The following is a 12,768-nucleotide window of genomic DNA, read 5'->3' on the forward strand; positions in this document are numbered from 1 at the left end:
TTTAATATTAGTTCTTTGTTTAATATTAGTTACTGTGTATATATTATTTTTGTCCACAACTAAAAAATATACATAAATCTATCTATCTATCTATCTTATTTTAATAAGAAAAATGTGTCATATTAATTGAAATAGAAGAAATAATATTTATGTAAACTTTATAAATTTATTACTCATTGATTAGGTACACACGACCCTAAAGCTAGTGAATAAATAAACACGAAGCTAGGTAGTTGACATGTCATAACGGCAAATAGGGAAATAATGGCGCTCTTGTCTAACCACTTTGTAATGCAATCTCCATGAAACATACCCAAGACTTTTTTTCCCCTCCGTCCAAGTTGTTCTAAACAAATCACAAATTCATCATTCAAACACTGATCTTCATCTATCTCCATTATCGACCAATGGCGGAGCCACGTGCACCAAAGGGGTGTCAACCCTTCGCTGAAAAATTACACTGCATAGCTTGGTAATGTTTTTTAAAGTATGTATATATATTATATAATGACACCCGTTGACTTTTTGGTGGGTTTGTTTCTTTATATTTTGACTCCCCTTAATAAAAATCCTGGCTCCGCCGCTGTTATCGATGACTTACTAGCTGGTACCATCCCATTGAAGCGGGACAATAACTCTTCTTCTTCTTCAACCCTCCCTCCCATCCCAAACATATTCAATTTTCAAAGTTAAACCAACGAACATCTCCAAGTTTTGGCCCTATCAAATAATGTATGAGCTCCTGATGATAAAACTCAAACGTGTCACCCCAGTTCTTGAGCCTGACACGGTAGAACGTGTCATATGATATGACATGTAGTTAGAAGGGTATAATCTGAGATGAAGTGATTTGGTCTCAGTTTGCTGATATTCATCTTTATATTGGAGCTGTGCAGGCCAGTGATGTGGTTTTATATACCAAAACTCTATGAAGGTGAAATTGAAGGGCTAAAGTGGGTAAACTAGGAGGAATAGGAGAAATAATTCTTTCGTCATTGATTCTTGATTGTTGAAATTGAATGGCTAAAGAAGCAGCAGAAATAATATTATCATTGTTATTGTACAATGCTCTCCAGATTTTTTTTAACCCGAGCCGGACATATAAACCAAACCAATAACTGCAAGTCATGTGTTATTCATAAACACGTTTATCACTTAAAAATGGTTATGTGCTAAATTTTAACACTAATTTTTATTAATAAGGTCAAATTGCTTGGTCTCCCGCTCCCATCGGCGAAAGCAGAGGACAATTTTAAGAAAAAATAAAAAAGGAAAAATGGCGGAAGACAATTACTAAAAACAACTAAATCGAATCCCGTTGATACTCTCGCCAAAGAATGTAATCCCAATTTCTTGCGCTTTTGAAATTTGTGACACGCACAACATTCGATGTAAGAATGCTACTTGTTATTGAGCTAATACAAGGTACTGGGCAGTTCTTTTTACCCTTTTGAACAAAATTGATTTGCGCACCATGAATTAGAAAAATCAACTGAAACTGTGAAGGGAAAAAGTGGAGATTTAACAAAAAAAAGCCTTCATTTATTTGCTTCAATCAACTCCCTATACTCTCTCTTCATTTTGACACCTGATACAGTCCTGCACATCCCCAAAAAAAAAAAAGGAATTAGCACGAAAACAAGTCAAGCTGCTTAAAAAATTTGATGCTACCGAACTTGCTTTTTCCAACGATTCTCTGCAGTAACTAAGGCAGACGCAAATGGTACAGAAATTAGGGCAGGAGATGGATGACACTAGCTAGAGGCAAGATGATAGATGTCAAAAGTGTTTCAACCAATAATAATGCTAAACGCTAGCATAACACATGCAGAATTTGAGGCTTCATTTGGTTGGTACAAAATGTGTTTGTTAAATTTCATGGAAAATACATAACAAATAAAACTTATTTCCTAATTATGTGTTTGGTTGGACTATACTATGTGATAATCATGGAGAGTGGAAGTGAGTTAAGGGAGCCGTGCTTGACGATAGCGAGGAGAACGAGCACATGTATACAGAGCTGTACGCAGAAGTATAGTTCTCTTTTCCTCATTTGCTATGTAATAAAGAAGAGCAAAAAGAGAATGAGGATTTAATCAAAGATGATATCGTCCTAAGAAACATCAAGACCAGAGCAAAAAGAATCTTGAGGTAACATAAGGAAATCGATTCGGGACAATGGAAAATAAGAGTGAAGCTGCAAGAAATTGCATTTCCGACAAAATCAAGTTCATAGGGCTTGAGCCCGACTAGCGAGACTTGTTTTACTTGGTGTATGGTGAAACTATGAAAGATTGAATGAGATGGAACTCGTGCAACAAAGAACTAAGAGAAGAAGACAGCTGTTTAGGTCATTTATAATATAGAAATTAAGCAGTTTATACTTTTGGAGGGAAAGAAAAGCCAAATGCAACCAACCTGAGCATTTCCTTATTCTTGAAAAACTGTACACATGGAGTACCCATAATTCCAGCTGCCTCAGCAATCTCTGGATCTTCAGTAATATCAATTTCAACAAAGTGTACATGCTGGTCAAATTCATCAATGACCTGTTGCACAAGCACAATGGAACAGGTTAGTTATAAACACTACAAAAGCCAGTACTCAACAGCAAAGCAACTAAAAGAATCAACTATTACCGAGTAGAAGTAAGGATGATACAAAGTTAATTGAAACACAAAGCTCTTTTCTTTAAACAACCTTTATAGGGGGTCCTTTGAGGTTTATCTCAAGATTCGGTTATTCCTCCATGGAAATCATAAGGATTTCAAGTAATCAACTTTCACAAAAATGATAGTATATGATACTGAAACAGAAACTTTTAAGACAAATTAACCACATCGTGGATCAATAAAGTTTGACAGGACGTAACACTTCACACTCTTCACAAATTGGTCTTTTGACTTGCAAGAGAAATGTGATGTATGGCTAATTTTTTCTTTTACAATTCACTAATGTAAAAGAGAGTTGATGGCTAATTGAAAGGACACATCTATCAAAATGAGTTGCATACCTTGCTAAGAATCGGTTTCAAGGTCCTACATGGACCACATGTTGGTGATGTATATAGTACACAAATAATCCTTGAGCTCTCGTGGTACAACTTCCGTAAAGCATACTGAGAAGGAAAACAATAAAAATGATCATCAGATAGGAATGCTGACCATGGTCAGAAAGATCTGAGCTTCCTAGATCTCACACCTGGCCCTTATGCTTTGTAAGTGTTATATCAAAACCTTCTTGGACATCTTTCTCGGTGAGTTCCTTCTTAACTTCTTCAGTAGGGGGCTGATGAATCAAAAAATCCAGGTAGATTCATTAGATAATGAACTATTGGTTTAGGGATATTGGGCAATAGTGTAAATTCAAAAGGATTAATGGTTACTTATATAGTTAAAAAAAAAAAAAAGTGGGAGTTTTGTTAGGGAAGTAAGAAGCCCCATGGTTGGTATAACCCAGTTCACTTCATATAACCCATAAAGTAGTAGCAAACATAATTATTTTTATAAGGCAAGGATAAAGTAGTACAAATAAATTACGCATCCTTATACTGCATAATATCACCAAAAAGCTCAGCAAAAACAGAAGATAGCTATGTTGTTCTGACTCAGGTGCTGGTACCCAATCCGAGTGTGGATCTAGAGGTCGGATCCTTCATAATCTGAATTTTAAGATTCGAGGGTACAGATCCAAGAAGGGATATGGGTGCGGGGATTCTGCTACAAATAATTCAAAATTCTAAAAAGATCTATAAAGATTTACTAAATTATGAGAAATATTCTGTGGAAATTTATAGGTTGTGGAGTGCAGCCAATGATTCAATCTTTTGTTTTGAGAATTTCTCAAGTTGTAGGCACCAGGCACTAGGCACTAGCAAGAACCAAGTAAAATTTGATCTTTCATTTTTCCTCAAATTTGTCCATGGATTGTGGTCAAAGTATCTGATCTCGATTGACCACACCCAGTACGAATCCCACACCCTTACAGTACTAGTGTCGTGTCGACACGGGTGCGGCAGCTAAAATGAAGAGTCCGCGCAACATAGGAAGATAGTGCAGCACTGCCAAGCATCCATAAATTAATCAACTATTAAAGTGTAATTCTCTAGTTTTCTGTTTCCCTGTGAAAAAACTAAAATTGAAAGGGTAACTCAAATGAGAACTTTAAATGCATCTCTTTGATGTTTCAGCATAACAGTTTCTTTGTCAGACCACCTTGATGGAATTCTCGCAATCAAGATAAATTCAATAAGCGAAAAGAGTTCATACAAACTATTATTGTCATAGATGATACGACAGTCCATAAGTAATAACGTTCTAAATACTCTCTCATCAATCACATTCAAATACCATCCAGTAAGTGTAGACAGCTTCATCTGGGCCTGCATGCAGATTTGCGTGAATACTCTAACACCCTACATAAGTATTCCATACATTTTAGAAAGCATTAAATTAGGTCACTAGGAAATTGATTCCATAACTTACAATTCATGGGAATACCAAGGCTATGAAATTGACAAATACATACCTATTGAAGAAAATGCAAAAATTAAATATAAGTCAACAATGTTTGGGCGCTGGATTAAAAAACCACTTGAGAGCATGATTATAAACGCGTATCAAATGACTTGTAAAGGAAATATACAGGACCGAAAATCAGTTTCTTTTAGAAGTCAGATACCTGGTGAAATTCAATAAGAAGATTTTTGCTTGTGAGATATCTCTCCACTGATAGAGCAGCTACACATCCTGAGCCAGCTGCAGTGATGGCTTGCCTCCATTCATGATCCTAAGTATGGAGAACATGTCATGGTGATATGAGGAAGTATCACACTATAAGAAGTTGTGAAGACAAATCACAAGATGAGTTTCATTCTACAGGAAAACGGTGAGAAAAATAACTTCAAAGGAAAAAAAGAAATGTTTTATACTATCATGATTTAATCTCAGATTTTCCTCTACTCAGGCAACCTAAGAATTCAAAAAGAGGTCTGAGAAATGGCATCACACTACATATTATTGGATGGCTCCCCTCTCTCATTGCAACACCTTGACACAAACTTCTCTTGAGGACTTAACTCAGACGTTTCAATCAACAAACTAGGGTCATGATATTCATACAGCACATAGGATACATCTAAAAAGGTCGTGCATAATTAACCTGAACTTTCTTAGGAGTGCAATCACCACCTGAAGTACAAGGATAGTAAAAAGAAAAAGGAAAAAGAAAACAGCAGGAATAAAATAATAAATTGTTGCAAGTACCTGTACATCTCCAGCTGCAAATACACCTTCCACAGAAGTGTTTGCCGTTCCCTCCTTGACCAATATGTAGCCTGAGCTATCAAGTTCAACTTGGCCTTCCAACAGTTGACTATTTGGTGAATGACCTATACCATAAAACAAGCCTTTTGCCTCAATCACGGATTCTTCCTCAGTATCAGCTTTTCTGATCAAAATTCCTGACATCTGGCCCTTAGGGTTGCTGACGACATCCACGGTCTCAGTGTTGAAATGCACAGTGATGTTTGGATTGTTGAAAACTCTGAAACATTCCGCATAATCAACCTGTTAAACAAACATTTCAGGGAGTTGAAACTTGAAATATATAGCTCATTAGTAATTCAATCCGCTTCATAGGTCAAATAGATATGTGACAACATTTACAGAAATAGGTATGACGCAAGCAGAATAAAAGCGACAATAGGTTGAAGCTGGGGAAGAGGCAAAAATGAAAAATAATCAGCAGTAAAGTGAGCTGTCATTACTGAGACAAACAAGAAACACTGGATTATTTAACATATCTCTCATCAGAGGATACACCTACATTGGTCAATCATGTCACGCGACTTGCAGGTGCATGCTGAACTCAAATCATGATGATATTGTAATGCAGTGAGCACATTCACTAGTGTGTACAACACAATATTGAACCCTTTTAAATTGGTATTAATTGCAATGCCTATGAGGGAGAGCCCATAGTACGTACTAGAATAGTGTAATAAAAGATGTACAAATCTTTGTTGACTCCCTTTCAATGACATTGTGAAGTCAATATTCCAAGAACTGTCTATTGTACTTAATAAGAGAATGAAATTAAACGCTGAGTATTAAAGAGCACAAACAAGACAGGCATTTGATGTATCTCAGATTGTGGCCTTTGACAAGGCCAAGCTCACAACAATCATTGGGATCTTCTACAGTGAGTGCTTTATATGGCAAGGCCTAGGAGATGGCTAATTTTGGAGTGTGTTATTCTGCTCTCACAAATGTAGTGATAAGTATGTTATAGAATGTGAAGGAGCTGGGTGTGATGAAAGCAATATGGATAATGAAGTTAGGGTAACCAAAGAAAAGTAAATTGTCAGGTTGTTTCTAAAGGAGAACTGAGGGGTCAGCAAGATACGAAAACTCCGAACACAATGACTAATTCTGACGACTAAAAGGCAATTGTTATCTATCAGCAGCTTTTCGACTCCCTGAAAGTATGAAGTTGTGCAGTTGGTTTGGTTTCTTTATTGGATTTTGTCCATATATTTCGCCATTTAAGTAGGCTTTTACAGCTTGGCACCTTACAAGTTGACATCGTATATAGCATACCCCTCCCAAAGAGAGAGAGAGATTCATTAAGAACCAGAATTCAATTAGAGAAATACTGCTGATCTGGCAGGCTACTGTATCTTGAATTAGATTTAACACTAGAAAAGAGGGGGAGAAGAGGGGGGGGGGAGGGGGGGGATCATTAGGAGGACTTCTGAAAAAAGGAAGATAACAGCGATAAGCAGCTAATGGAAGTTATAAGATATTGATTCGTCTTCTAGAACTACTGGATAATCTGGAAACACATTTCTCAACCTCAAAGATCCTGTTCTTTCAAATATGATTATCCTATTGAACATCCTTCTGCAACATGCATATGTGCATATCTGCATGCAAAGTAACTGCATTTCAATTATCATCAAACTACCATATTATGCATTCTCAAGTTCTCATCTTTAACGGGTCATAAGGAAAAGTCATGTGGTTTGTTACATGAATATGAAGTAAAGAACCAGCACCTTCAATGCAGATAGTGATTTTTTTTAAATATAGGTAAAACAGCTGTGTGTATAGACAGACATCTTAGAGTAAGAGAACTACTCTAGATGTTTTTACAGATGACAGTAAAGTGTCCTATGTATAAGTAGCCACGATATGACACTTGAATAACACTCCTATCATTCATCTCTCAGTCTGAAATGCCTAAAAACATTGACAATTTCACAATATTAAAATTCTTCTACATCATTCAAGCCTTTTAAACTAGGGAAACATTTGCAGAGAAGGAGAGTATTATAAGACCCTAAAAGCCCTCTCCCAAAGAAAACAAAATGGCCCATCAGATTACAACTTCAATTTTGAGATGATTTCTAATGCCTTGTGCTACAACAATTTGAGGGGAAAAAAGAAAAATGGAAATAGGAAATGTACATAAACATCAATTACCTATCTTGCATTGCCCTTGATGCTCTTAGTTGGTCCTTGCGGACAAGTAAATGGACATGCCGTGCATACTTTGTTAAGTATATTGCTTCCTCTGTAGCTGTATCACCACCTCCAACAACAGCAAGGACCTGACCCTTGAAAATTGGTGATGCTCCATCACAAATTGCACAAGCACTAATTCCTCTGCTCCAAAATTCATCTTCACGGGGCAATCCCAACCTTTTTGCATTGGCTCCTGTAGCCACAATAAGGCTATGACACTTTACCTGGAAAATACAGAAGTGAGCAGTGATTCAATATAATGACCCTAATGTGGGAACCACATGTCTAGTGTATACTGGTGTGAGCCAACTAGAAGTCTAAAAAATCAAATTTGCATCTGCAAGAACTAATGCATTTCAAACTCAACATCTCTTACAACATATGAAACAAATGTAACAAGCATCCCTTTTGTTATCACGGAGGAAATAAAAGAGAGCTGGTACCACATATGAAGATATACTTTCCTGAATAATGACTATCAGAAGAACCTCAGAGACTTGAAGGATTCTAGTCCAAAAACAAAACTAAAGATGTTCTTTATTTCACATGTAAAAGGTAAAAAACCAAGGATGCTCTTTCTTTCACACGTCAAAGGTACAAAGAACAAGTCAGACTCTTATATCATGGCTAAGGTATCTTGAAGATCGAGATTAATAGCATGGTTCTCTATAACAATAGAGGAAATTGACCAAAAAACAAAATGCAACTAATTGAGAGGTATCTTGTTCTGTCACGTTAACATCTATTAGAACTCTTAAAAGAAAAGAGAAAACCAAATGAGAAACGGTTAAGTTTAGCATCTAACTTCCTGTAATTCTCCCAGGTTCTTGTTTAAGAACATATTACAAACTTGACAAAAACATATAAACTGTTAATTAGTCCAAAGATGTAACCAACCTTAGTGACACTCAAGAAGAGAAGAAAAGATCGCTGGGGTCTTGACAAATGGCAGCCATCCATACATTATTTACCCCCATCAAATTAGTTAAATCATCAGTATAAATTAGTAATAAAGATCAAAGCTCTAATTCAGAAAAGGCAAACAATTTGATGGTGATTAAAGATTGAAGCAGTTATAACAAAACCTAGAAAGAGTAACCTGCAACTAAAGGATGCATCACCTTACGTTCACTACTTTGGACAGTAAAAGGAGTATTCTTCACATCAATAAATTCCACATCTTCCTGATACAATTCAGCTCCCCATCTCTCAGCTTGTCGCCTCATCCTAGTAAAATTACATAATTTCTCAGCGTTCAAACCTTTTGTCTATAACCAAGGGAACTTTTAATAGATGAACGAGAATAAAGGCCCAAAAGCTTTTCTTGTACCTATCCATTAAGTCAGGGCCAGTTATCCCCTCAGGAAATCCAGGAAAGTTTTCTACTTCAGTTGTTGTCATCAACTGCCCTCCTGGTACACCACCTGCTTGAAACCCCTCAAACACTACAGGCTTCAAGTTGGCCCGAGCAGCATAAATTGCTGCTGTATATCCAGCTGGACCTGATCCTATTATAACCAAATTCTCGATACCCTGAGCTGCAACAAACAAAACACACCCGTATGCTCAAAATTATACTATACAATTGTGAGCTGCTGACAAGTAAACAACTCAAATCAAAATTATAAAATATAACAACATAGTAGTTGTATGATGGAGCAAGAAAATAATGAAGAAGCATGAGATAGATAAACTTTTCTCAAGTATCTGTACCAAAATAACTATGAGTTTAACTTATATACACTAAGAAATTTTTTTATACTTGTAAGCATTTAAATTTTATCGAATCTAAATCGATAAAATAATTTGGATTATATTTTAAATTCAAGATATTTTAGTCCAAGCAAAATTTATTGGGCTAATATAATTGGATTAATTACATAACTCAATATATATGGATTAAATAAATAAGTCCAAATTCATTGGGCTAGCCCATTTAGTTGGGCTACAAATGATGAGCCCATTTCTTTAGGCCCAAGATATCTTCTTAGGGGCCCAATTTGGTGCCACACGTGAAATGACGTGGCACACCAAGTCAAACGGAAGAGCCAATAGGATCGTGCCATGTGTCAAAATAACAAGGCATGCCAAGTCAAATTAAAGGGCTAGTGAAACTGCGCCACGTATGTAAGTGACATGTTCTGGCCAATCAAATGCGGCCTTGTGACACTTCACTTTGATTGGTCGGAAAGAGTTTGTTCTTATTATAATTCTTCCCTCCCACAACATAAATAGCGGTCTTCATAACTCAGAGAAGACACCAGAAGCTATAACAAGAAGCAAGAGAGAGCTCGTGGATCAAACGCTGCAGATTTCTCTAAAAGCTACAAGCATTCAAGTGTTCTAAGGATTAAAAGATCGAGACGAAGATTCAAGAACAAGCTGCAAGCCCTTGGGTTAAAAATACGTCAAGATCAAGCTTCAAGCACTTGGATTAAAATAAAATAAAATTCAAGATTAAGCTCGAAGGCTCTTTTATTTACTATTGGAAAGAAGAATCGGAGGGTTCGTAGAGATTGTAACACTCAAATATTTGAAATAAAATACTACGATTGTAGCAATATTTTCCGGTCTTGATTTTATTTTCTTGACGCAAATTTATTGTCTACGGTACTATCAGGTCATTTTTTACCTGTTGCAGCAGATACATGTCCTTTGTTTTTTAAGATTACAAATACCTGTAGATATTTTTTGGGTAACCTGATAGTACAAAAAATTCTTTTTATACGACTTTTAACTCAATAACTATTTCATACTGCATTATCTACCAGCATCTTTTTGTAATACAAATGCAATTTCGATTATACTTATGCTTCTTCGATTTTGACTTCAATTCAATAACATCCTCTACATCCATTTCACTCTATCATCATAATTTGACTATTTTTAGTCTGCTGACCCAAAAACATCTGGCTTGACCCGAATTTGGACCGCTAGGCGGAGTTTCAAAATGCTCTAAAAATATACTAATTCAGAAATATACACAGAAGATTACCTGAGGAACTAGTTTCTACCGGCTCCACGGTTGCAGCGGCAGCTGAGGAGGCTCGAGTTGATAAAAAGGTCGCACCGGCACGGCTGCGAGTCAAATGACCGTTAAATGAGTCAACTCGTGCGGCTCCACGTCGACTCGAACCGGAGTTGACGACAAATAGACCGGTTGGTATTCGGACAGCGGTTGACAGAGCAGAAGATGCGGCCATGGAGGCGGGTCGGGCCGTTAGATTGCTGCGGATTCGGATTCCGATACCAACGGAGTTTGTAATATTGGGGGGAGTAGTATTAGCCATTGGTTTCGGAGCATACGATATCCAGCTGAGAAATTTGTTCTATCAACTAACTACTCGCGCGCGCACAAAATGACAAAATGAAGGGTCTTTTGTTTTGGACTTCGTGCCGTGTCATCTATTCGTATTTTCTGGCTTGAGGATAACCACTCAACTAACCATTTATTATTTTCAATTTTAAAAAAAGTTCACGTTGTTTTTGTCGTTTAAATAAAATGTCATCCAAACAGTCTGTATGATGCGGAGCTTTTATTATTATAAAAAATTTATATTTGGTTGGTGGGCGAAAACAATATTAAAAATCATTAATAATAACAAAATAAGATTTGTTTAACTTAAAATTAGCCTAATATGACAAATCAATTGATTTTATATTTTAGGGCACCAATGATCAGTTTGATACACTTTTCCCGATATGAATGATAAAAAATGATATTGAAAGTAATGAATAATGGAAACAAATAATTAAAGAAGAGAGAGGAGAATACTTATTGATCAAAATAGCTTTTTTTTCTTATCTCTTTGTGTTTGACTTGCCAGAAATACAATGCGACAATTAGGGAGTAAAATAATAATTTCTGAGATGATATGCAATGCAAGGGAAAGATGGATTTAAATAGTAAAACTATCTTTAACCTCTCCCCTAATATCGCGTTTGCTCGTTACACTTATTATTTGTGTTTTCTGCACGTTATGCTATGAATCAGTAGTTGATCAAGGAATTATACCGAATCTTGCTTTACTCGGGATTGACTGATTCTCCTCTTTTTCGTATTCACGATATATTCTTCGTGTTGGCTCATGAATGGTTTCATTATAAGAAATTCTGGTACTAATGGTTACGATACTAATAATGCCTCATACTGAATAATTCTAAATTTCGATTGATATCGGATTCAACTTTTATGGAGTCTTCTAATATTCTTGACATGTGTCAAAGACTTGATTAGTCCACATGGTAAGACTATTTTTAACCAATACATAAAATCCCCCACTTTCAGGATAATCTCGAATAATTATTCAGAAAGTGATAAAGAACTTTTTTAGCGAGAACTATAGGAGTATTCGTCGCTTAATCCCGAAATTCTAGTGATATGTTGCAAATAGTAAAAGTGACATGCGCCGCTTTCATTTAATGCTTGAGACATGTGGCATAATGCGATTGGCTCTGCAGTATATAATGCTTTTCCAGGCACTGACGACTCTATAACTTCGAAGTGACGGTCCTATGATGACGGTTCATAATGACATATTTCTCCTATAAATACGAAGCCCTCAAACATTTCCTTCTCTTACTACTTTAAGCTCTTTCTTCGCTTTCTTTCGTGCTTTTCCTTCACTTTATTTTCTTCATCACGGTCATGGCTTCTCAAATGCGTCTTCTAACCCTGAAGTTTCTCCTTGTCAGTCTATTATAGTCGATGAGTTACCAAACGTCGAGGCCCCCGTTAGGTCTAGGAGAAAAGGCAGAAAACTTTGCAATCTTGGTTTCATGGCGAGCAACGGGTTTCTCTACTACTAGGTCTTCTGTCACGATCCAAAATCCGCTAAAGATCGTGATGGCGCCTAACACCGTCATCAGGCCAGCCAACAGTGATTGATCAATCTAATTACTCATCCTAGTACTTTAAAATCATAATTTTTATTAATTAAAAAGTGTGAAATAAAATTTACACGAACTACGAAAATGAACAACCCGTAGGAACCCCCAAAATCCGATGTCACAAGTACATGAGTATCAACTAGGAAATATAATAAAATACAACATATGTCTGGAATACAAATTAGACAGAAAAATATAAATAACTCTGATGGAGACTCTACAGACTGCAGATCGTGACATGAAATGCAGCTCACGGTAAAGTCTCTACAGTAGCCGCGCCTCTGCGCCCAAAAGACCACCAGGCAAATATGTACCTCACTCTGAAGTTCCATAACCGGCTCTAAAGGCTCTC

General features: G+C 36.5%; 1 protein-coding gene across 2 annotated transcripts; it reads right to left on the reverse strand.

Annotated features, from left to right (window-relative positions):
* Positions 1 to 1,294: 1,294 nt before the first annotated feature.
* LOC104115576 (thioredoxin reductase NTRC) lies at positions 1,295 to 10,913 on the reverse strand. 2 transcript variants are annotated; one of them, XM_009626243.4, is made up of 10 exons: positions 10,522 to 10,905; positions 8,857 to 9,064; positions 8,648 to 8,753; positions 7,485 to 7,750; positions 5,265 to 5,544; positions 4,681 to 4,788; positions 3,202 to 3,288; positions 3,014 to 3,118; positions 2,419 to 2,549; positions 1,295 to 1,599 (listed from the first exon to the last, which is right to left on the reverse strand). In XM_009626243.4, exons 1-10 carry the CDS (start codon positions 10,814 to 10,816, stop codon positions 1,539 to 1,541), a joined length of 1,647 nt encoding a protein of 548 aa, XP_009624538.1. In that variant the 5' UTR covers positions 10,817 to 10,905; the 3' UTR covers positions 1,295 to 1,538. The 2 variants fall into 2 exon arrangements, with proteins under 2 accessions (XP_009624538.1, XP_009624539.1); XM_009626244.4 differs by lacking the exons at positions 1,295 to 1,599; positions 2,419 to 2,549; positions 3,014 to 3,118; positions 3,202 to 3,288 and adding an exon at positions 4,319 to 4,527 and having other exon boundaries at positions 10,522 to 10,913.
* Between the last annotated feature and the right edge of the window lie 1,855 nt (positions 10,914 to 12,768).

The sequence above is a fragment of the Nicotiana tomentosiformis genome, chromosome 2, assembly GCF_000390325.3.
Source record: "Nicotiana tomentosiformis chromosome 2, ASM39032v3, whole genome shotgun sequence".
Taxonomy (NCBI): domain Eukaryota; kingdom Viridiplantae; phylum Streptophyta; class Magnoliopsida; order Solanales; family Solanaceae; genus Nicotiana; species Nicotiana tomentosiformis.

Coding starts and splice junctions, on each gene's coding strand:
- LOC104115576 (XM_009626243.4), bottom strand. CDS start 10,816: ATGGCTAATACTACTCCCCCCAATATTACAAACTCCGTTGGTATCGGA. Junction 7,751..8,647: donor TCCAAAGTAGTGAACGTAAG/GTGATGCATCCT, acceptor TGTATTTTCCAG/GTAAAGTGTCATAGCCTTAT. Junction 5,545..7,484: donor TCAAGGGCAATGCAAGATAG/GTAATTGATGTT, acceptor GGAATGTTTCAG/AGTTTTCAACAATCCAAACA.